The sequence below is a fragment of the Eurytemora carolleeae genome, unplaced genomic scaffold (genome assembly GCF_000591075.1).
Source record: "Eurytemora carolleeae unplaced genomic scaffold, Eaff_2.0 scaffold139, whole genome shotgun sequence".
In the NCBI taxonomy this organism is placed as follows: Eukaryota; Metazoa; Arthropoda; class Copepoda; order Calanoida; family Temoridae; genus Eurytemora; species Eurytemora carolleeae.
Window position 1 is genome coordinate 390,359 of NW_019396175.1, and position 25,792 is coordinate 416,150.

Here is a 25,792-nt window from a genome sequence, read left to right on the forward strand (position 1 = left end):
AAACCAAACCTGAACCAATTTACAGGGTAAATTTATCCAGAATACTGGTTAAACCAAACCTGACCCAATTTACAGGGTAAATTTATCCAGAATACTGGTTAAGCCAAACCTGAACCAATTTACTGGGTAAATTTATGCAAAATACCGGTTATCCCAAACCTGAACCAATTTATAGGGTAAACTTATCCAGAATACCGGTTAAACCTTACCTAAACCAATTTACAGGGTAAATTTATCCAGAATACCGGTTAAACCAAACCTGAACCAATTTAGAGGGTAAATTTATCCAAAACATCGGTTAAGCCAAACCTGAACCAATTTATAGGGTAAATTTATCCAGAATACCGGTTAAACCAAACCTGAACCAATTTACAGGGTAAATCTATCCAGAATACCGGTTAAACCAAACCTGAACCAATTTACAGGGTAAATTTATCCAGAATACCGGTTAAACCAAACCTGAACCAATAAATTTATCCAGAATACCGGTTAAACCAAACCTGAACCAATTTACAGGGTAAATTTATCCAAAATACCAGTTAACCCAAACCTGAACCAATTTATAAGGTAAATTTATCCAAAATACCGGTTAAACCAAACCTGAACCAATTTATAGGGTAAATTTATCCAGAATACCGGTTAAACCAAACCTGAACCAATTTACAGGGTAAATTTATCCAGAATACCGGTTAAACCAAACCTGAACCAATTTATAGGGTAAATTTATCCAGAATACCGGTTAAACCAAACCTGAACCAATTTACAGGGTAAATTTATCCAGAATACCGGTTAAACCAAACCTGAACCAATTTACTGGGTAAATTTATGCAAAATACCGGTTAAACCAAACCTGAACCAATTTACAGGGTAAATTTATCCAGAATACCGGTTAAACCAAACCTGAACCAATTTACAGGGTAAATTTATCCAGAATACCGGTTAACCCAAATCTGAACCAAGATACTGAGTTAAGGACAGTGGTTAAACCAAACCTTAACCATGTTACTAAGTTAGTTACTCCGAAACATCAGTTAAACAAAACCTGAACCATGATACAATGTTTATTTCTCCTTGACAGCGGGTAAACCAAACCTAAACATGATACTGAGTTAGTTACTCTGGAACAGGGTAAACCAAACCTAAACCATGATACTGAGTTAGTTACTCTGGGACAGGGTAAAACAAACCTAAACATGATACTAAGTTAGTTACTCTGGAACAGGGTAAACCAAACCTAAACATGATACTGAGTTAGTTACTCTGGGACAGGGTAAACCAAACCTAAACCATGATACTGAGTTAGTTACTCCGGGACAGGAGTTACACAAAACCTGGACAACCGAAATGCAGGATTGCTTTCTTCGGGATAGTTTGTGGGGAAATCCTATCTTTAGAGTTTTCACAAACCTGGTTTAGAGTTTTTACAAACCTGGTTTAGAGTTTTTACAAACCTGGTTTAGAGTTTTTACAAACCTGGTTTAGAGTTTTNAAACTCTAGAAATAGATCATTCTATACTTTGTAAACTCTAGAAATAGATCATTCTAGACTTTGTAAACTCTAGAAATAGAACATTCTAGCCTTGTAAACTCTAGAAATAGATCATTCTATACTTTGTAAACTCTAGAAATAGATCATTCTAGACTTTGTAAACTTCAGAATACAGATTATTCTAAACTTTGTAAGCTTTAGTAATAGATCATTATAAACTTTGTAAACTCTAGAAATGGATCATTCTATACTTTGACTTTGTATACTCTAGAAATAGATCATTCTAGTCTTTGTAAACTCTAGAAAATAGATCATTCTAGACGTTGTAAACTTTAGAAATAGATCATTCTATACTTTGTAAACTCTAGAAATAGATCATTCTAGCCTTTGTAAAATTCAGAATATAGATCATTCTAGACTTTGTAAACTTTCAAAATAGATCATTTTAGAATTTATAAACTCTAGAAAAAGATCATTATAGAATTTGTCAACTCTAGGAAAAAGATCATTCTAGACTTTGTAAACTCTAGAAATAGATTATTCTAGACTTTGCAAACTCTAGAAATAGATCATTCTAGACTTTGTAAACTCTAGAAATAGATCATTCTAGACTTTGTAAACTCTAGAAATTATATCATTCTAGACTTTGCAAACAATAGAAAATAAATCATTTTAGATTTTTACACTCTTTTTACATACAAAATATATGTTTTGAACTTATTAATTTTTGCATTCTGATGTTTCAAAAGTTTTAAAATCTGAATATTTTCCTAACTCCGAAGCTAATTTGTTTAGATTGGATAGTTGGGAAAACGAAAGATCGATCATTTTTTTCTAAAAATTTCTGATTTTAAAGAAATACCGGATGGCTCAAAGCTATATTGACCACTGCATACTTTCGACAGAACACAACCTTTTAGCAGGTTTATACAAGGTATCCCACAAATGATGAGACTGCAAAGACGACCTAAAACTTAAAAGATATGACGATCCAAAGGTTAAATTATTTTTCTGATTCGATTAAAGTCATGAAATGAAGTTTCTCTCATCTTTTGTGGGAAACCTTGTATGTTAGGTCGTCAATAAACTGTCATCCTTTGTTTCGCTACTTAGCGATTTCCCTAAAGACCTAATATATGTACCGTGTGGTATTTCTCAGGATTGGATCGTAAGACTCCCTTCTCTCAACGCTCTTCATAATAAAAAGGAAGATAGTAAGGTTCCGAACGTTTATTTCTCTGAGCCTTCAATCTAAACAAATTTAATAAACCCACAGAAAAAGCTTTGAGTGAAAATCATACAATTATAACAAATAATCCACTCAGGCATTAAAAAACTGTGGCTAGGAACCAATAAACGAATACATAATCATCAATCATACTAGAATCAACCGATAAACATAGATATATATAAAATAATTACCACGGTGATCCCAGAATTCTGAACACGGAAAATACTTGCAAAACGAATAAACATATACTGAATATAAATTTAACTACTACTCCGCGAGAAATCTTGCGTCTGCGCAGTCGGACTGTAAACAGTTCCTAAACTAGTTTTTTCACAATACATTCCGTACAGATCTTCAGGAGAAACTCAGAAATACGCAGGGGCGACAAACAGACTTTCTACACGCAGCATGGCTCGCGTAACATCCTTTGTAAGTAACCCTGTAAATTAACCAAATCCAGGATTCCACCACTAGATTGTAATGATGACTAACCATTCAGTCAATATCAAACAATATTTCTTAGGATAGTAATAATAACTTTATGTCTCTTGGGTGTAACAATATATACAACAGTTATTATCGCACTCCTCATCCATTGTTTTAAAAGGACTGTTTTCACGATTTGATTTTCTTATTTCATTCGATCGGTGGGTTGAAAAAAAAATCTTACGAATTTTTCATCATATATCAATAATATCATAACGAAAAAAATCTGTCATTCTGTACTTATGACTTTCAGATATGTTATTTACTACAGAATTTTGGACTTTAAACGGAAAAAATGTAAAACGTTTAAAATGTTTAAAAAACATTTTTTCAAAGTTTTCTTTCGTGCAATATTTTCTGCCAGAGCAAATATGGTGCATGTACAGCAAGAGCAAACTTATAGAGTATTTTATATTCAAAACCTTGCAATTTTGTGGAACCACTGAAATACCTAAACTCATTGTTGAAAAAGGTATAAAATAGAATACACAAAAATAACACTAAGTATAAACCGAGAGAAAAAGAAAAATAAATGTGGGGGGGGGGGAGTAAGGATTGATGTAATTGTATAAAATCTGCAAAATATTGTTTATTTTACTCCCAGAGTTTGGTTGTAATTGGATTAGAACCAATCAGAGTTGGACTTTGTATTTACATTTCACTCGTGCAGAACATTGCTGTCCACACTATAACACACCTCGCAAATAATAAACAAAGAACCCAATCTTTAAATCATATTTTGCTGTTATACAAGAAAATAAAGAAAGTTCAGTAAGACATCGTATAGTATTTTAGATTTACACTTCTGTATTTTAGTTGAATATCATCCTATTTTAGTTTTACACTTATAAAAAATGTATTTCATTTGTATATCGCTGTATTTAGTTACATATCACTGTATTTAGTTATATATCACTGTATTTTAGTTATATACTACTGTATTTAGTTGTATATCACTGTGTTTTAGTTATTTACTACTGTATTCTAGTTGTCTAGCACTGTATTTTAGTTATTTACCACTGCATCTAGTTGTCTAGCACTGTATTGTAGTTATGTACCACTGTATTTAGTTGTATACCACTGAATTTAAGTTGTATATCACTGTATTTTAGTTATAAACCACTGTATTTAGATGTAAACCACTGCATTTTAGTTGTTTATCACTGTATTTTAGTTGTATACTACTGTATTTAGTTGTATATCACTGTGTTTTAGTTATTTACCACTGTATTCTAGTTTCTAGCACTGTATTTTAGTTATTTACCACTGCATCTAGTTGTCTAGCACTGTATTGTAGTTATGTACCACTGCATTTAGTTGTATACCACTGAATTTAAGTTGTATATCACTGTATTTTAGTTATAAACCACTGTATTTAGATGTAAACCACTGCATTTTTGTTGTTTATCACTGTATTTTAGTTGTATATCATTGTATTTTAGTTGTATATTACTATATTTTAGTTTTATAATACTGTATTTTAGTTGTATATCATTGTATTTTAGTTGTATATCATTGTATTTAGTTGTATATCATTGTATTTCAGTTGTATATTACTATATTTTAGTTTTATACTACTGTATTTTAGTTGTATATCATTGTATTTTAGTTGTATATCATTGTATTTAGTTGTATATCATTGTATTTTAGTTGTATATAACTATATTATAGTTTTATACCACTGTATTTTAGTTGTATATTATTGTATTTTAGTTGTATATCATTGTATTTAGTTGTATATCATTGTATTTTAGTTATACTGTAAAGTAATATTTTATGTATATTTACTAAATATTTATTACTTCTGGATAAAAATAGTTTTTATTGAAAACTTCTCCAATACGTTTTCTTCTTAATGCTTTCTTACACCAAGTGTGAGTCTTCAAGCTTACACAATCTAATTTTGAGAGTTTAACAGCTTTATTCCTGTGAATTACAGATCTGAACCCCTCTGTTCCAGGCTAGACCCAGAGCGCGGGTCCTGTAACCAGACTCAAATACTAATTTAGTTTATGTTGCTACAGGAGCTAAGCAACAATGGTTACCATCTTGTTTTCCAGTTTAATTCTACTTCTGCCTTTAATTAATCCTATTCAAGGGGTAGAGGAGGTAATAAATGTGAATATATGGTTTATCTGAGGTGAAAACTTTCAATAATTAAATATTTTCATCCTATGCCCAATCGGTTACCGCCGTCCAGTCGGCCACACCTTTCTTTGGATCATTTCTTGAATTTCTCTTGGGGGATTTCATCTCCTTGTAAAACTATTTGATTTATAACAACATCAAATTCACAGAATGTTGCCTTTCTTTTCCACAGTTTTACTGTACATCATTGTACATTAATTAGTTTGCATTTGGAACTTTTTATATCTTAAAGTTTGCAACTTATTCTACACGTTTTTTACCCACAAAGGATGAGACTTCAGAATTGACCTACGGAATTATATAGTTCTAACCTTCAGTCATTGTTTCTTACAGTTGTAATCTTTATTGGTCAAATGCCCATGTTTCTTCGTTATTTTCAAGACATTGTCCCAAAATTCAATCTTCAAAATTTCATTTTAAAGAGTTTCAGGTTGACATCAAAGTCTCATCCATCGTGGGTAACCCCAAAGACGGTGGTAACCCTGTATAGATATGTGCGCTAAGTTTATTCTAACATTGTAAACTTGAACTTGAAATTGAAACCTGTTCCAGGATTTCAACCAATGCGGAAGATTCTCTCCAACAGGTGAAATAAAAATATGTGGTGATGATTATTACAGACATGCAGGGATACTTACACATCCACTGCACAGCGAATTATATCTCTCCTTTTTCGTATCCATCTTATAAAAAAGAAACATAAAACACAAAAGTAAAGAAGGAGGTTATAGAGTTAAACCTTCAAATTGTCATATTTAATGAGTTTCGGGTCGTCATTAAAGCCTCATCCTTTGTGGAAAACTATATAGATCGAAAGACATTTAAAGATGGATATTTCATTAAAAGCAAAATCATAGATAGGACATTTATTACAGGTTGCACAATGTATCACATATTAAGTAACATAATTTTGGAAAAAGGAATGATTTACATTGTCAATTAAATTGAAATGTCATGTTTTTAAATATCTTTAAAATGTCTTATTTATGCGTGATGTCCTATCTATGAATTGATTTATCTATAAAATGTCCTTTATCTGATTAATGTCCTATCTATGAAATGACCTATTTTTGAAATGTCATATCTATAAAATGTCGAAATTATGCAATGCCCTATCTAAGAAATATCCTATTAATGAACCGTCTTGTCTCAAAAATGTTCATCTATCGAATGTCCATCTATCGAATGTCTATTTAGGTGTGTCCTCTCTTTATGAAATTTCCTGTCTATGAAATGTCCTGTCTATGAAATGTCCCAACACAAAAAATAATCTTCTTTTGTCAACAATTATTTTTTATTTAGGGGAATATACTTATTTTTGTGCTCTTTATGTTCGAACGGAAAAGTCCAGCATATTTCTAGGTATCTACATTAAATTCATTATAGTTGAAATTATTTCATAATAGACTTTTAATTAAACCATATAAATTTTACCAAGTATCTAATCCAAGGTTATAGAGTACAATGTTAAATACTCTGGATGCGCTCCGATGGACGGAAAATGTCGTCTTTCTAGCAACGGACAGACAAATACCTAATATGACGTTCTTAAACATTATTTGATTAAATAATCAAATAGAAATAAACATGGATTGTTCAAAGATCAAATATAAGTATAGTTTATCTGAAGATATCTACCTAAAAATCAAAAATTAACATGTTCTCTTCAAATATAAACAAATAAAGTTTATCTAAAGATTAAAATCTACATGGTCTCTTCAAAGATCAAAAATAAGTATGGCTTAACCAAAGATAAAAAATCGATATGATTTCTTCAAGTTTCTTCAAACGCCACAAATAAATAACGTCTTTTCAAAGATCAAAAATTAATATGGCTTCTACAAAATCAAAAAGAATATGGTTTCTTCACATACCGAAATAAATCTGTTTTATCCAAAGATCGAAAACTAAAATGATTTCTTCAGGAGATCAAAATTAAATATATCTTCTTCAAAGATCAAAAATAAATATGGTATTTTCAATGATTGATAGATAAATATCGCCTCTTCAAAGATCAAAATAATCTATTATCACACCAAAAAGATTACTAAAAACAAATACAAAAATAACCATAATAAAGATTTTATTTGTTTTTGAACAATACATTTTAGAATTCAATATTTTTATTTTGAAATATGGGCTACATGCCTTTCTTTAATGATTTTTCATGAGACTCTTATTTGCTTATTAAGTCACTTCAGGCATATAAACATTATAATTATGCTGTATCAGTTTGAAAAATGTCTAATGGAGCTTCAGGAATCTCCCGAGCTAATAATCTGGAAAGTCGATCAATTGGATTTTTCTTCAAAATCAGAGAATGTCCGTGAAACTCTCTGAATATATCTTCACTTCTGTGGACTATGTCTATAAAAGTGTTGCTAGGCATAAAGATGACCTTGAGCTGATATTACGCAATTTCGTTTTCCAATGATCAAATCCTAAACCATGGACATTTTGTTTAAATTTCATTTTTATTTACTTATGACTATAATTGGCGAGTTTTTAAAAACAAAATTCGACTGTAAACAAGCAGTATAATTCGACTCTAAACAAGCAGTATAATTCGACTGTAAACAAGCAGTATAATTCGACTGTAAACAAGCAGTATAATTCGACTCTAAACAAGCAGTATAATTCGATTGTAAACAAGCAGTAAAATGTGACTGTAAACAAGCAGTATAATTCGACTCTAAAACAAGCAGTATAATTCGACTGTAAACAAGCAGTAAAATGTGACTGTAAACAAGCAGTATAATTCGACTCTAAAACAAGCAGTATAATTCGACTGTAGACAAGCAGTAAAATGTGACTGTAAACAAGCAGTATAATTCGACTCTAAAACAAGCAGCATAATTCGACTGTAAACAAGCAGTATAATTCGACTCTAAAACAAGCAGTATAATTCGACTGTAGACAAGCAGTAAAATGTGACTGTAAACAAGCAGTATAATTCGACTTTAAACAAGCAGCATAATTCGACTGTAAACAAGCAGTATAATTCGACTGTAAACAAGCAGCATAATTCGACTGTAAACAAGCAGTATAATTTGCATGGAAACCATCCAATCTTGTTGCGTTTTAATTTCTCTCATATAATCTAATTTTTCAATAGTTTTGATGATGAAGACGACATTTTAGAAACATCAAGAAATTCTGTAACAAACAAATTTTGATTGGATTAAGACGACATTTATGGTTTAATATATAACTCTACATTTATGGTTTAATATATAACTCTACATTTATGGTTTAATATATAACTCTAGGGGGAGGAACCATGATACAAAGAAACCAAATTCTATCCTTGGCTACTCTGTTCACAAACTTCAAAATTCTAGGAACAACATTTAAAATCTAAAAACTTTTTTTTGAAAATATCTCAGTATTCATTTTATTAGTTTGCGCATGATTGTTAAATTAATTTTTCTTTTTAAGAGAATCAAAAAGTTAAACACTTTCAAATCAATATTAGATGATAAAAGTATATATGATAAATATAAATGACAAAATTAAATGCTTTAAAAAAACATAATCAAGTTTAATTGTTGGATTAGGAGAAGGATCGTCCTGTGACGGATATTCACCTAAATATTCACTTTTCGCGAGGTCAGCTGTAAAGTAATAGAATATAAAATTGTTGACGACTTTAGATCCATCTTTGAACTCTGAGTTCTCATAGGAGTACTTTAAGATTTTGTGATGCACTGCATCCAGTAATGAAAATTATCATACAGGATATTCCAAAAAAACATGGGAATTAAGCGACTAAAACAAAATCATCTTTTTTAAGAATTAGCGTTGTATTACCTAATATTAATGCTCATGATAAAGTTATGATGTGTCTGTAACATTTCTGCAAGATAAATTCAGTGAAGAGCAAGAATTTTTCATTATGAAGTACAATTCAGAACGCAACTAAAACATTAACAAACAATCTCTAGCAGACGACACATTTACAGCTTTAGTTGAATGTAGGCATTACCATACTAAATCAGAAAATCATTTACAAAGACGATATCAAAATTGTCACTCAATTATGATGTTTTTTGGGACACCCTGTACATTTTTCTATAACAGTCTTAATGTTTGTTTTTCTAGGATCTACATAAAGTGATAACCAGAAAACTCTGGAATAGTAAGACGACTTTTATGATCAAGTTTTAACTTTAAAAAGTTCAATGACGACGAAACACAGCAATTGTGCAGTGTAAAAAGACCCATTTCACAAAAAAAATGATTTTATAAGTGTAAAACCATTTGCTTTCTAACACCATAAATAAGTATCGCTATAATGTCGTCTTCCTATTTCATTGTTATCTGGTTATCACTTTACAATAAACTACACAATTATTAGAGCAACAAAAATGCTTTTTCTCTTGAAGTCTCAAATATCTAGGAATAGTTTATTATTGTTATTTTGTTCCTTTGTTCATACGTTTCATTTGTAGAGAGTGGCGTGTACAATTTACAGTTATACTCATTAAAGCTTTTTTTGATTTTCTTCAAAGTCCCTTGCGGATTTCTGCTCCAGAAATATGGAGGAAAGTGTAAAAATTCAACATTTTTTCATTCTGGAAAACAACAAAATCTTCCACATTATTGATCAGATTAAAGTTAAAAGGGTACCGTTGTGAATTAGGCATGCCCCGCTTCCAATGAAATGTCGCTTAGAATGTCAACGTCAGTCCCTTTAAATTCTACATGCAGATGTGGTGGGAAGGATCTACAAGTAACAAGGGAAGAGACAACCGAACCTTCTTCTCTAGATAGACCCATCCAGGTATATATATATATATAACCAATCTTAATAAACAATAGAACATGTTCTAGACTTATTTTAAGAAGATATAATATGTATATATATCTAGGATATGTATTTTAAGAAGATATAATACATATATATATAGTTATAAAAGAATCAGCTTCAAATTAAAAGATTTTAATGTATTTCAGGATTTTACTATACATGATTTTTCCATGTATTGCGCCAATCCTCAGTAGATTAACCCTGACTAAAAAAAAAATTGAACTTTTTACGATAGTGTTACCATTCAAAAGTGGTCGAAAATAATGGAAATGTAAAGCCTAAAACTGATTTGAATAATAGAGGAGGTCATCAATTGACTTTTTTGATGTAACACATTTGGAACAATTACCAACCATAGATTTAATGGGGCCCATGAAGTCCAAATATAAAAAAAAAATTGGGGAGCCAGCAGTCGGCGAATTTTATAGTTACAATGTAAGGAATGTAAGCCAAAATTTCCCCCAAATTTATTTTTACATATCTCTTTAGTTTGAAATTTAAATAAAATTTGTAAGCCCGAGACCCCCTCTAAAAATTCCAAATACACATTTAAGGCTTTCTTGATTTTTTGATAGGTCAAATATTTCAGAAGATGTAGGTAGTTTAACAATCAAGTATTTGACTTTTTTGGATCTTATAGCACCTGATTTAAGCATGATTAAATTAATTTTTAAAATAATGCTAATGACTTTCTAAATCTTTAAAGCCTTGAGAGCAGATAATTTGACAATGATTACCATACAATTCATTTTTTTTGGCATAATAAACAGATTTTAAAAAAAATTGAAAATCTCAGAAATTGAAGACGACATTTAAAATATGCTTTCATAGTTTCTAAGGGTCGATAAATACTTGCATTTGTTAATATAAAGGTAATTTTTATTAACTATCCAAGCGCATATACATTATACAGGGGGGGGGGGGCAGTACCCCTGATACCTTTTTTGAGCCATAGCTCAAGTTTTTTTCTTCATTTGTCACTCGTTAACCAACCCAAACCAAACCAAAAATCAAAACATTACACTGCGAGTTTGCAGCAATATGTTACATTCTGAAACGAATTCCGTCTTCACAGAGGAAACGGCGACATTCAAAACCTTAGAAATTTTAATTGCAATTTTTGTACTTTAATGCTGAATTTAAAGATTTTTTGTTGGTTAGAGATCACTTCTGCGTTTTAAACAATAGACTTTATATCAAGCATTCACCTTCCAAGGGGAAATTTATAATTCCTCCTCTACAGTTGCACTCTCAGTTGCACCCAAATCAAAATCGATAATGAAGAATTCTCTTTATTTTCTTGAAAAAAATTATATAAATGATAACATATAAAACCTGTTACAATGAATGTTTATAATGAAAAAATTCTTACGATCTATTTTCTGATAACAAAGGGGTTAAGTAGTTAGACAGTACTAAGACGTTTTAAACTTCTGAAATGAATGACAATTAATTATTAACGAAAGTCACTAATTCTTTATATTAAAATATTCTTTGCTTAGCTTTTGAAAATGGATGGATTCACAATGCTTAAGGTTGTTTATACTCCGACAGGGAGAACAAAGAAACCGGAGGTTAAAATTATTTGGTTTGGTTTTGGTGTCTCCGAGAGGGGATTTAAGTTAAAGACGACACGACACGGAGCATACTTAATGGTCGACAACTCTATAGTTCAAGATCTAGATGTTATATTAGGAGTTGTTTCAGTAGATCTTCTCAATAGTTTCCTGTTGTGAGAAGAGATTATTGATTCTATGTTGGGTAGACAACTGTATGATAGTCTAATTGTTGATATGTTGCAGATTTTTTCAAATCTCTGTTTCCAAAATGTTTGCTGATCAAGGATAAGGATTAGATCCAATCATTGTTTTTACAGTGCTATTGAAGGGTGGGTTGAACCAAAAAATGTTTCCAGTTCTAGATCTTTTCTTTATGGGTGTTGTTGTGAACTCTGTAATACTCACTTTAGATCTGTATCCAGCTTTATGCAGAGCCTCATTGTATACGGGATCTTCTTTCTCAAAGACTTCTTTGGAGCAAGAAATGTCTGAGATGCGTTTGGAAATCATATTTGGTTATAGCTGTTTTTTTATGGACTTTGGGTGGTTGGAATTAGAATAAATGTATAGTATTGAACTATGTTTTTTTCCTGTAGGGTTTATACGAGTTTTCTCTAAGATCTAAGTATAAATCCAGAAAATCTGTACCAGTACTGTTGGCATCAATGGTTACTGAAAGATCTAGAGACTTGAATATTTAGAATATCTGCTTCCTGAGCCTTTCTATCTGATCTCCATTAAGGTTTAAAACTGCCAACCCATCATCTCTGTTGAGTCCAGAGTCCTTTATGAGTCTGATCATTTAGAGTCTCCAGTTTACTTAGCAGATATAGTCCAACCAGCTCACACACCTCTGCTCCATCAAAAGATCACATAGTAACATCAAGATTCAAATCATTCTTCCTGATCCATGGTTCTCAATTCTGGAATAAATATGATTTTCTAGCATGATCCAAGACTTCTTTTGTGTAAAAAAGCATCAGAAATTAATTTTCTGTATAGAAGGGTCATATGATACTAAATCAAATTTAAAAAAAGTCAAATTTTCCTTATTCTCCAGTTTTTTCGAACCAATCTAATTCTAAATCTGGTTGGAGCTGTTCCATTTGGTTGGATCCACATACAGACTTCACCTTATTCACTGCTCTCTCTAGGGTTTACTTATAACCCCAGCATTAGATTTGGCTGGGTTAATTAACCTGCACTGGATTTCTGAAGGAAAGTTTGGCTTATGGTCTTTTACAGAAATAAATGAGTTTGCCTCTATAAATTGATCCGCTCTGTCAGCTATCTCTTGATCTTTCACTATTGTTGCAGCTTCTTTGTTTATTTAAGCTCGTTCTTGTTGGATTTCTTTTAGATACAGGGTGTCCCAAAAAACATGGGAATTCAGTGACGAATTCAATATCGTCTTTGTTATGAATTAGCATTGTAATTCCTAATTTCAAAATCAATAATATTATTATGTCTGCTAGAGTTTATTTTATGAAAACGGTAAAAGACTGTAAAGATGTGTCTATAATGTCTCCGCACGATGAACAGTGAAGACGGACAAGTTTACTCTGTTTGCATACTGCAATTTTCTTGTTATACTAAGTACAACCGTATGCAGTCAAAACATAAACAAACAAATTGTAAACATAGCAGACGAAACTCTTACAGATTACAGCTTTCTCATTAGGTATCACTATACTAAATCAATGAATTATTTAAAAAGACGATATCGAATTCGTCACTGAATTCCCATGTTTTTTGGGACACCCTGTACATTCTCAATTAAGATTTTCTTATACTCATCAACAGGAACTGTACACTTGTTCTGCCTTTCGTCAGCACTTATTATAATTTCAGAAGAGTTCTTAATTTTCTTGATATCTTCTTTCCGTTTTGATTGGAAATTTGGTTTAGCTGGTTTGAATTCAATCTTTCTAATCATGTCAAACAGATTATCCTCAAACGCTTTCATATATATATATATATAAAGTAGAACTCTCTGTCTGCTTGTCTATCTGTCAGATCCACGAGAATGTTCTAAGCTTGCGTTGCAAAATTTGTTTAATCTCTAATTATTGAAAAATACTCCTCCATCCCTCTAATATTTAGAAAATATTCCTCCATCCCTCCAATATTTAGAATTTCCTCATCCATCCCTCCAATATTTAGAAAATACTCCTCCATCCCTCTAATATTTAGAAAATCCTCCTCCATCCCTCCAATATTTAGAAAATACTCTTCCATCCCTCTATTATTTAGAATATACTCTTCCATCCCTCCAATATTTAGAAAATATTCCTACATCCCTCCAATATTTAGAAAATATTCCTCCATCCCTCCAATATTTAGAAAATATTCCTCCATCCCTCCAATATTTAGAAAATATTCCTACATCCCTCCTACAACAACAGGAGTCTGACGAACGACTACGCTATTCTGATCACAACTGAACCATTCCAATATTCGTCAAAACTAGGAAGGTAAAATATTCTATAAAACGTTCTATTTAGACACTTTTTTTCTTCTAAAAAAAAAATCGCCATGATTATCTCAGACATGCATTCTTTTTTAAAGAAATGAATTTTTTGGTATTAAGTTTTTTTACTGTTCTCTTTTACGCTTTTTATAATTTTGTTTCATTCCCTTTAACAGCATTTATTAAGTTAACGATTCGTGTTATTGCATTGACAATTCATCCATATGATTTCAGTGACAACAAAATTCAAAATTCACTTTAATTACGTTGAAAGTCCCTTTAATTGCTTTTACAATTTTTTTACTGTTGTTTCCAAATCCATTAATTGTGTTGACGATCCTTTTAACTCCGTAGACAATCCTTTTATTGATTAATGATTTCTCTAAATGTTTAGAGTTTGTTTGCCTCACCCCGGAGAATCTGAGACAGATATATTCACCAAGGATTGTCAAGCTATAGGTTAGATTTATATATACATTGGTAGGCGAATATATCAATACAATGAATACAACTTTTATTTAAGCTTTGGTTGTTAACAAGCTTTTTTCTAATTACAAGTTTAGAAGTAGTCAAAGAGAAGCTTTTTTCATTGACAGCTTCTCTTAAATACTATGTTTATGTGTATCCATGCTGTTAAACATCTTGATAGGAATCAAAAGTGAAATCGCTTTCATTGTATTTATATATGCGACGACGTCTATATTTCAACCACAGATACAGTGTTCACCAAAATACAGTTGAAAGTTAGTCGGCTTCTATTTTTCTTTTTATATGCAATGTCGCTATGAATCTTGTTATCTATAACTGGTACATTTGTAAACATGTGTCCTGGAAATATTCAGAAATATTTCAATTATTACAATCACAATTTATTACATTTTAAAATCAAAAGAACAAACGAAGACGAGAACCCATTCACAGTTTTCTGGTTACAACTGTTGTGTGAGCTGTTTGGACAGGACGTAGTCATCCTTCTAACATCAAAATCTATGCGAAAAAATACATGTTTAAATCAGAGGCTTTGTCAGGGGGGGGGGCTATGGGCCCTCCCCAGACCGCATGAAATCTATGGTTTTCAGGCCCCAACGGGTGCTAAGCCTGGAATGATTGCGATCTCTCTCTTTTCTAGGTCATGGAAAGGATGGAGAAGATCTTTTTGACAACTTTTACTCCTCACTTTTGAGAAAGGTTAGAAGCTACTTCTTAAATTATATATATATTGTTTACAGGGGTTACCTGGAAACAGTGAAATTGTTGTCATCTTCGTTCTTGGTTTAAATTATGAAATATTCTGTATTTAGAAACTAGTAACTGATTTATCTCCAATAATCATGTGTTTATGTCACAAACTCTCATTTTGTTATCCTTATATCTGTGCGTCCCGATGAATTCTGATCAAATAGTCTAAGTTTGAAATATCTAAGGTTTACACCATCAGATTGCAAAGATATACATATTCGAAAATTTAAGTTTGTGGCTAGAAAACATTGATATCTTTCAAGTTTTAGATTGAAGGACAGGATGGATTTATATTTGTTTACATAACAAGACTTTAAATAATGTGCGAAATTGAAAAAAGGTTGATTCTAGAAGATTTGAATTCACGTTAAGTGTGATCCATAAAACTTAAGAATATGAAGACGACATTTTGTGATTTTAAATTTTCCAATAAACATAAAACACATTAATCATCCATTTTACAAGGACCTATTTCACTTATTAGTTGATTTTCGGGCTACTGGTAAAACTATTAGCTTTATTACAACATCAAATTGTCTTCCTATTCCACAGTTTCCCACTGTAGGTAGATCTATCGGTGGTTAAATCAGAAGACTGCGAGGAAATCTTGAATACAAAACATTTCCAAAACTTCTCGCTGGGCGGCGCTGATAACTCTTGGCGATGGAAGATCGACGAATCTTTTCTATGCGCAGGTCGGATATAAATTAGGGTGGACCGGACATTATTAAACCTCAAGGACATTGTAAGGTGTAAACCAAACTTTGATTTACACTATTCCTCAAATATATATCAAATGTAATGTTCCACTGTAGTTGAAACCCGACTTTTACCCCCCCCCCCCCCAAAATGCTTTTAATTTATATGCTAAATTGTAGGGGGTGTTGCTGGCCTAGATACTTGTGAGGGGGATGGAGGAGGTCCTCTTCTTTGTAAACGATTTGATGTACAAGGTATACACGTGTTTACATCATCAGTAAAAGTCGAAAAATTTATTCGTTTTTTAACTTTTAAGGTTTTTAAAAAATTTGTATACATTCATATTACAAAACTGTAGTTTATACTCTTTAGAGCTTACTTTCATCCTCTGTAAGGAAAACTTTTTTCCCTTTAAGGAAATATGTGCTTCTTTGGTCCTTCGGGGGGGTCCGCTTCATACAATGGTTTGATTTTTAAACAAATAATTTCAGAGGTTCTCGCTGACTCTGGGCTGAATGCTACCTTTTTTCAGGTAATTTCTTGAAAGAGAAGAAAAGGATTTGTAAAGTTTTAGATAGAAACCTTCTCTGCAGGCTCAGGCTACCTCATACCTAAAATAGATCATCATGTGTATACTGTATTGTGTAGGACGTTATTTTTATAGACATGTGATCACATTTTTGGTTCTGAGAAATCAGCGAAAAATTGCAATTTTCGAAAATCTAAATAAAATAAAAGTTTGTATTGCTGCACAACAGACTAATAATTATAATACTTTTTTGTAACCTTCGGATATACTCGTCAATTTAGTCCGGGTTTAATATGCGAATATAATTTAATTTTTTTAAAGCTTTGATTTATTACAGTGAAACCCTTAATAACGAATACATCGAAAGAATTCATCAAATGTCGTATTCTTCACTTTCTGATAATGGAATGTTGCAGATATTTAGTTTTTTAATTAAATGATTATATGGAACTCTTTAAAACTGTTCCCGCATATTAATGGCTATTTATTTATTTTCGCAAATACTGAAATTTACGTAATATAGTATGAAACTCATTGAAAAATTGTCAAGACGACATTTGATAAATTCTTCTGATGTATTCGTTATTAAGGGTTTCACTGTATTCAGGTTGGTGTCACTGCCTGGGGTGTAGGGTGTGGAAGGAGTATACCTGGAGTTTACTCTAGAATATTTATCGCAATTTGCTGGATTAAACAGGTAGGGTTTAATTTGTTGTGGTTTTTTTTCATGGAAATTATAGAATTTTTACAAAAACATTTTGAATCTCAGTCAAAGCTGTCAGATAAAAATGTTCATTTTTAGAATGGGAATGACTTGAAAAACTTTTTGTAAAATTTACGTGTTTTGAGAAAAACAAGGAAAATCAATGTGTGTCCCTTTTGATTCCCCTGCCTAGGGTTTTAAAACTTGTCAATCATTTGAAAATATATAATTCAGTGAAATTTCAATTTAATTCTAAATAATTTTTTTTCAGTTTAAACTCGAAGTATTTCGATTGAGTAGTGTGTTGATGAAAGAAAGACGACTTGGCGGTCGTCTTAGATCTTTGAAATTATTTGCGGCATTCGTTAATCAACCTACTTTACATGTGTGATTCTTGAAACAATAATTAAAACATCTTCCTAGTGTCCCTAGTCCTGGCAAATATGGTCGGACTTTCTAGTGCTGTCAATATTTCCGGAGATTTCCTTCAGATTTCAATTTGTAAAATGAAACCAAAATAGTCGAAATCTGAACAAAAGTATTCTATTTATATCTCCGGTAATATTGAAAGCACAAAATGGTCAAACCACATTCTGGAAATGCCAAAAGTAAGGTTATTTTGTGATTTTAAGCTCTAGGATTATACTTTTACATTAGATTTACGAATTGAATGCCGCAAATTATTTCAAAGATCAAAGACGACCTTCGACAACTTACCCTGTACAATCGTTTAGTTTTCACAGAGGATGTCGACAAGAATAAAGTGGAATGATTGTTATCATCTTTTATTGATTTTGAATTTTGTTAATAATTTATTTTTTTGAAAAAGTTCCCTGAAGTCAAAACTTTTGAATTATGAATCTCGGGATCCAGTATTGATCTCCATTGTACATGCAGGGAATTGAGGGATCAAGCATTGATTCTCAAATTTAAAAGTTCCCTCATAAGATATAGTTTAACCCAGAACTTCGGTAACATCGAAGGAATTTTTAAAATGTCGTCTTGACAATATTTCAAGATTTCATGAAAAATGCCGGAACAGTTTTAAAGAGCTCCATATAATTATTCAATTATATATTATTGTACATTTTTTGTAACAATTATGTTTATCAGTTATTACGATTAAAAAATACAAAAACTCTCCGAAATTCATGGATTATCAATATTTGAAAGACAAAAATCATTCCATATAGTTCTCTGGTTTCACAGTTTTTTATTTCATTCAAGCACTGAACAATTCAACCTTATCTGAAAGCAATAAAGTCATTGCCACAAACTCTTATTCTCCAATCTGTATAACTTTTTCAAACAATGAACTCTGTTTGATCAAACAATCTAAGTTTAAAATACCAAAGGAAGGTTGCAAAGAGAAATCAGAAAATTTAACAACTCATTTTTTTTATTTTGAATTTTATTCTGAATATGAAATCTGTTTCTAGGTTATGCAATGTTATCCAGGAGAAGAGAATTTACCTGATTTGGACAATTCAGGAGGATTAATTGATCTAAGAAATGAACAAGACAGGTTCAGAAATAAAATTCATATTTAATCTGTTTTTATCAAGTTTAAGATTATGCAATTAGAGATCTTGATATTTAATTTCTTTAACAATTTGAAACCATAGATGCATAAATTCTATTGGCCATGAATACATGCATAATATACAGACTTGATCAATTAAAGAATGAAACTTTTATAGATACAGACATTTTTCATTGTTTCTTATTATAATTGCTGCACATTATGTTTTTAATCATAAAGATTAAATTTGTGAAATACTGTATTAAACTTTACATCATTTTTAGGTCGTGATTTGTATGCTATATAATCATTTTATAGTAACTTTAGAGTTAAAATCCTTCAAAATTGAATATTTCATCTTGCGCATGACGACATTTTATTCCATCCATGTTTTCAGTGTTGATACCTGTGGACAACCCGAGAGCTGCGGCTGCACAACGGAATCCCAGGAGAACCTTTTCGAACTCCGGATTGATTGAATTAAATATCAAAAACTTGTTCAGTGTGACCCATAAAACAGTGGACTAGAAAGACGACTTGAACAAAGCAACTGTGCAGTGCACCACAGACCAATTTCACTCAATAAGTTGATTTTTAAAATATTTGAAAAACTATATGGTTTATAACAACCTCAAATACACATAATATTGCCTAAACATCGTCTTCTTCTTCCAAATTTTTATGGGTCTTACTATATTATTTTTTACTTTACGAGAATGTTAATTTAATCATACCTGAAGGCATTTCAATACACTTAATCAAGATTTATCCTTTTTTCATATTTTATCTTCGGTATAATAGTGAAGAGATTGTTTCCGGGTTTAAATATCCTGCCTAAAACCATAGATAGCTTATGTACGCAAAATCACCAAGAATTGTACAGTCTGCGAACTCATACTTCTAGGGGTCAAAGTGTACTGCAATGATAAGCGGGGTGGTTTGGTGTTTTAATGGATTTCATAATTATTAAACCACTAGTGAATTTTATTCTGAAAATATCAAATTATTTCACTGAGCAATATATCATATTGACGAGAACTGAAAAAGGACATGAGAAGGACTAAACTAACTTAAATTTCTCTCTACAGAACTCATGTACACCACAAGTACTCAATGACATAAGAACAGCCAATGTTCAAAACCGACCTAGTTAATATATATAATAGGAACATCTTTAAAACATTTCTGTACATTTATATCTTTCAAGATGAAAATGTCGCCTTATGCGCAATCTATCTTTATCTATGATAAAACAAGTGAGAGTAAAAGAGAAAATGAAAATAACGAAATGCCACTGTTTTCTGTAGTTCTCACTGCTGGTTTGTGCAATATGCAAGCAAAACTTAAAATAATCGTTATTTTAAGTATAGTACAGTTTAAGTATAGTACAGTTTAAGTATAGTACAGTTTAAGTATAGTACAGTTTAAGTATAGTACAGTTTAAGTATAGTACAGTGTAAGTATAGTACAGTTTAAAGCAAAACAAACTTGTGAAGACAATAATGAAATTTGTGTGTGCAGGGGGGGGGGGGGCTGAATCCTTCCCGAAAAAAAAGCTATTCATTCATCCTTATTTACTACATTTACTACTTAGTACTTACTTACCTAGAGGGTGTCCTACGAAACATGACAGTTGGTGAATAGTTTAAAACGTCTTCTTCCCTAATTTGTCAAGTTGTTTGTTGCCAAATAGAATAATAATAAATATTTTATGGCATCCATATAATAGTAAAATTGATTTCTAAGTAAAATATATTTAAGTTTTTAAGCTAAATAAACTGCAAAAAGTCTTTATTATCTAATACAGTACATGGAAGAAGACATTCAAAACTATTCACCAACTGTCATGTTTCGTGGGACACCCTGCAGTTAAGAAACAAAAGTATTGAAAGTATTCAATTTTCTACTTATTTCTTTTGGATTGAATTGGATTCCTCTTATCCTCATCCTATAGCAAAATTGAGGACTATTGTAATATATGTCGTACCTTGTTCATATAGTAATTACGCAAATCCTGTAATGCCATGTACGTAGATAATGTATAACTCGTCATACCCATATTGGGATTGTTAACTTCGTTATAGATATAACAGCGCAAACGTTTAACTACGCTGTTAATGACCTATTTTTCATTTGAACTACGAAATAAACCTCAGTTGATTGAGACTCTGCTTTGATTACGGTATCATGCCTTGAGTATTGGTATTGATCTATTAATTGCTAGTGTCTATATTGACATCAATAGCTAACGAGATCGCGCCCTGTATAGCAGCGTTGATTGTAGCCATGTGGATCGTGTCCTGGTTGAGACTTTGATCAATTGATTGCTAGTGTCTGTATTGACATCGATAGTTAACGAGATTGCGTTGATTAGTCACGGGATTTTAGCCGTGTGGTTTGTGTCCTATTTGACTCTGACAGCAGACTGATTGAACCTGGATATACACGTATTGAAAAATTGTTATGGAGTAGGTGTCTACTCAGCTCAGCTTGTTTTGGATTGAATCCTCTTATCCCTCCTAGCTCAGCTTGTAATGGATTGGATCCTCTTACTCTCATCTAGTTCAGTTTTTAATGGAATGGATCCTCTTATTCTCATCCCAGCTCAGTTTTTATGGATTGATTCCTCTTATCCTCATCCTAGCTCAGTTTTTAATGGATTGTATCCTCTTATCTTCATCCTAGCTCAGCCTGTAATGGATTGGATCCTCTTAACCTCATTCTAGCTCATCTTGTAATGGATTGAATCCTCTTATCTTCAACCTAGATCATCTTGTAATGGATTGAATCCTCTTATCCTCAACCTAGATCAGCTTGTAATGGATTGAATCCTCTTATCCTCAACCTAGATCAGCTTTTAATATAATGGATTCCTCTTATCCTCAACCTAGATCAGCTTGTAATATAATGGATTGAATCCTCTTATCCTCAACCTAGATCAGCTTGTAATGGATTGAATCCTCTTATCCTCAACCTAGATCAGCTTGTAATGGATTGAATCCTCTTATCCTCATCCTAGCTCAGCTTGTAATGGATTGAATCCTCTTATCCTCAGCCTAGATCAGCTTGTAATGGATTGAATCCTCTTATCCTGAACCTAGCTCAGCTTGTAATGGATTGTATCCTCTTTTCGTCATCCTAGATCAGCTTGTAATGGATTGTATCCTCTTTTCGTCATCCTACAGGGTTACCCACAAAAGATGAGACTCTAATGACGACCTAAAGCTGTTTAATGGAATTTGAATTAAATGAATAAATGATTAAATAATTTTGCACATATAGACACAAGTTTGCAACCACAAGGTAGCAGGAATTCAACAAAAAAAGACTAAATAAATTCCTTAAAGTCGTCTCTGAAGTCTAGTCCTTTATAGGTAACCCATTGGCTTAGCTAGTAATGGATTGGATTGGTGGGAAAATATAATTGTGATGAGTTACTCAATTGAACGAAGATGACTAGATAGATAGACATGTCATTATCTATACAGAGACAAGGAGAGAGAGAAAATTCACATCCGTCCTATCCCCCTCCCCCTGCCCTGTACCCTGTCATCAAGATATAATTCATCATTACCAACAGCAGGGTTTGTAGTTTGGATGGAGACATAATAGAACCCAAGGAGTGGGATTTATAGGTTCAAGGGATATACATGGACACAAACCTATAAAACCCAACGAAAGGGATTTATTGGTTCTATGGATACATGAATTCACGCCTATAGAACCCAAGGAGCCGGGTTTATAGGTTCTATGGAATGCATGGATACAGTACACACTTATAGAACCCAAGAAGCAGAGTTTTTAGGTTGGATAGAGACATACTACAAACCCAAGAATGGGATTTATAGGTTCTTTCAGTAACATGGGTACACAGTACACAGCACACCATATAAAGATGTATTAAGAGGGGATATTAAAATAGATTTGGCGGGGATATGAAGATAGATTCAGCTGGGATATGAAGATATATTTGGCGGCGATATGAAGATAGATTAGGCTGAAATGTGAAGATAAATTTGGCGGGGATATGAAGATAGATTCGGCGAGGATATTAAGATAGATTAGGCTGGAATATGAAGATAGATTTGGCGGGGATATGAAGGTTGATTTGGCGGGGATATGAAGGTTGATTTGGCCGGGATATGAAGGTTGATTTGGCGGCGATATGAAGGTTGATTTGGCGGGGATATGAAGGTTGATTTGGCGGGGATATAGTGGAGAAGGGTCGACAATAAAGAAAGATTTGACGGCGATAAGCCCATTCTTGAAATTGGCCAGGTTTGGGTGGTTTCCCAAATATTCCAGGAATGAAGATTCATATTTCTCAGTTAAACCTGCAGAGGGAGGAGGGGAGGACAGGAGGAGGGCAGGAGGGGGAGGGAAAGGGTGAGGGATAGAGGGTAGGAGACTAGGGAGGGTTCCTGCAATTCCTAAAATTTAGATTTGCTAGAAAGTTTCGGAAAAATAGTTTTTTCTCTTATTTTACAGTTTGAATACAGCAGGTCCCAGATGTGGAAAACAAACAAAAAATACTGAAAAAATGTTAAACAAACTTTCCTTTAAAGAAAATAATAAAATTATACCGTTTCTGATCATTTATCGACTAAAAAAGTTAAAAATAATTTCTATCGGCCTTGTTTTCTCCCATTTCCCTGATTAGTTATAATATTTCGACGAGCTATAGCTCTGATTCTAATTTAATTTAACTTGAGTTTAATAATTCTTCATGGGAGTATCACGTTCCTGGCAAATATTTTACCCATCCTGTAAAAATACCTGATTACGCCCCTGGTACCAACCCACTCCCCCCAACCAAAATATATCAGCAAATTACACATTTCGCTTTAAAATTATCATAATAAATGCAAAAACAGGAAATTGCAAATTGTTTAATTTTTTGATAATTTTTCATCTAAATCTGAGGACTCTTAAATTCTTGCATGTCGGTGGACTAACCATGCAAAAAGGTTTCAATGCTAATTACATAATAAGCAAGAAAAGAAGTCAAACTAATGGAGTTTTCTCGGGATCCAATTCATGGGCGGTTTCAGAGTCGAAGCAAGGTTAGCATTACGTGGATAATAGACTCCGCGGTCTGACCCTCTCCGGGTACAGGGTTGGATACAAACCACACAGGTTTTACTCCGGGTACACTATACAATGACAGATTAGCTGTGTGAGAGGGGTGGAGAGGTTAGGATAGAGCTTGAAGAAGATTAAGAGTTGCGGATATCACCTCGTGGTTTGATGATATGTAATTGAGATCTCAAGTTGGGTCTAGGGAGAAGGATAGATAGCTAGTGGTGGGGGGAGACCACCTAGGTAGACCGCCGGAGCAGTGGTTTATATTATATATACTCTAGTTTCTTATTCAAACCATGTCAAATGTAATCACTCCCCCATCTGATCGTCTTCTTATCAGATCTCAGTATAAAGTTAACCCTAGCTAATCCACCATCTTTAATTATGCAGTCTATTGTTTAGGTTTGATAAGCTCCAATTTAGCTTGATACATACGGAGCAGGGGGAAGGGAGAAACGGGGATAAAGTATTAATATTACTTATCAATGCAGTTTAGATTTGTAAATGTAATGGGATGTAAAACTAACTACAACGAGGTTTCCACTTATTTTCTGTCATACATTAATTTATAATTTGATATCGTAAAGACATTAAATACTTTAATATTAAATACTTATAAGTTAACATAAAAGTTTAAGATAGTAATTACGGAAAATGTCCATTTTACGGTGAAGATGATATTTACATTTAAGCGAAAAGAAACATGTAAAAAGTAACAGAGATAATTGAGCCAACAAATCTCAGTTATGCAAATCAATAATTGACTGACTGGAATCAATTTGCTCTATTATATCAGTCACTTGCTTTGCTCTATAAACAATTGCTCCAGAAGTTAAGTACTCTGGTTGCATTCTAAATATTTATAATTTTTACGAAAATATGTCATGCATTATATGACCATGACCAAATTTGTTCTACTGCATATGTAGATCGTAGATTGGCAATAATTTGGTTTGTTTCTGTAGAACAGAACCTTGAACCTTTTTTAATTTTGGACTATTAAAGGCACCATGTTGCAAATATTGTGTTCAAGTAATGCAAATCTGTAAATGTTCGCGTATGAAACTATGGATAAAATTTATCATACGAAACAAACTAAGGTAAAAAGTTGGTTTTTGGTAGTATTTTTTTTGCAAAATTCTTCTCTCAGGTTCGAAAGGAATTGAGTCTTTGCAACATTCTCAAATTTTCTAAACCCTATATTGTTGCAACCTGATGGTGTGAATTGCAAACTGTAATTATCCGATACAATTCTATTGTAAGAAAAGCAAATGACGATATTAAACAATTTTATAATTTTATAAAAGTCCTCCGATTTTTGTGGAAGCTTTTAAACGTATAAAAACCTAAATGTGTGAAAAATCTACATCTGTGTTTATCATTCCAACCTTTTTGTAGATAATCAAACTTTTATATAGTTCCATAGTTTAGATTAGATTTTCCACACTTTTTAGTTTGCTAGTCCATGAATCCCATGCATAAGAATATAACTCAAATTGAGGAATTGATATTTTTTCCAATATTGTGAGTTTTTTATAAATTAAGGCATGTGTTTTGGATAAGGGGAGGAAGAATTGCGGATTTGAAGGCAAGAGGGGAAGGAGGGGAATAGTGGGATTGATAGAGAAGGGGAGAATTGAAGTACATAATAACCATATATGTAAATTAAATATGCATAAATACAAAAATATATATTATAAACAAGAATTATGATTTATTATCTTTTATTTAGTGTTTCTATCAAGTAAATCATGTATTATGTGATTTAGAATTTCTACTTAATGTTGCAATTTAAAAATAGTTAAATCTTAATTTAGACATTTGA

At 32.2% G+C, this 25,792-nt stretch overlaps 1 protein-coding gene across 2 annotated transcripts; it reads left to right on the forward strand.

Annotated features, from left to right (window-relative positions):
• Positions 1-5,191: 5,191 nt before the first annotated feature.
• On the forward strand, positions 5,192-19,653 carry LOC111697228 (ovochymase-1). 2 transcript variants are annotated; one of them, XM_023467140.1, is made up of 15 exons: positions 5,196-5,315; positions 5,907-5,940; positions 6,657-6,716; positions 8,624-8,695; positions 8,912-8,963; positions 10,065-10,137; positions 14,097-14,197; positions 14,588-14,652; positions 15,323-15,381; positions 15,998-16,127; positions 16,311-16,385; positions 16,623-16,663; positions 17,268-17,357; positions 18,803-18,888; positions 19,283-19,653. In XM_023467140.1, the coding sequence occupies exons 1-15, from the start codon at positions 5,244-5,246 to the stop codon at positions 19,362-19,364; spliced, it is 1,092 nt and encodes a 363-aa protein (XP_023322908.1). In that variant the 5' UTR covers positions 5,196-5,243; the 3' UTR covers positions 19,365-19,653. The 2 variants fall into 2 exon arrangements, with proteins under 2 accessions (XP_023322909.1, XP_023322908.1); XM_023467141.1 differs by lacking the exon at positions 19,283-19,653 and having other exon boundaries at positions 5,192-5,315; positions 16,623-16,659; positions 17,263-17,357.
• Positions 19,654-25,792: the final 6,139 nt, after the last annotated feature.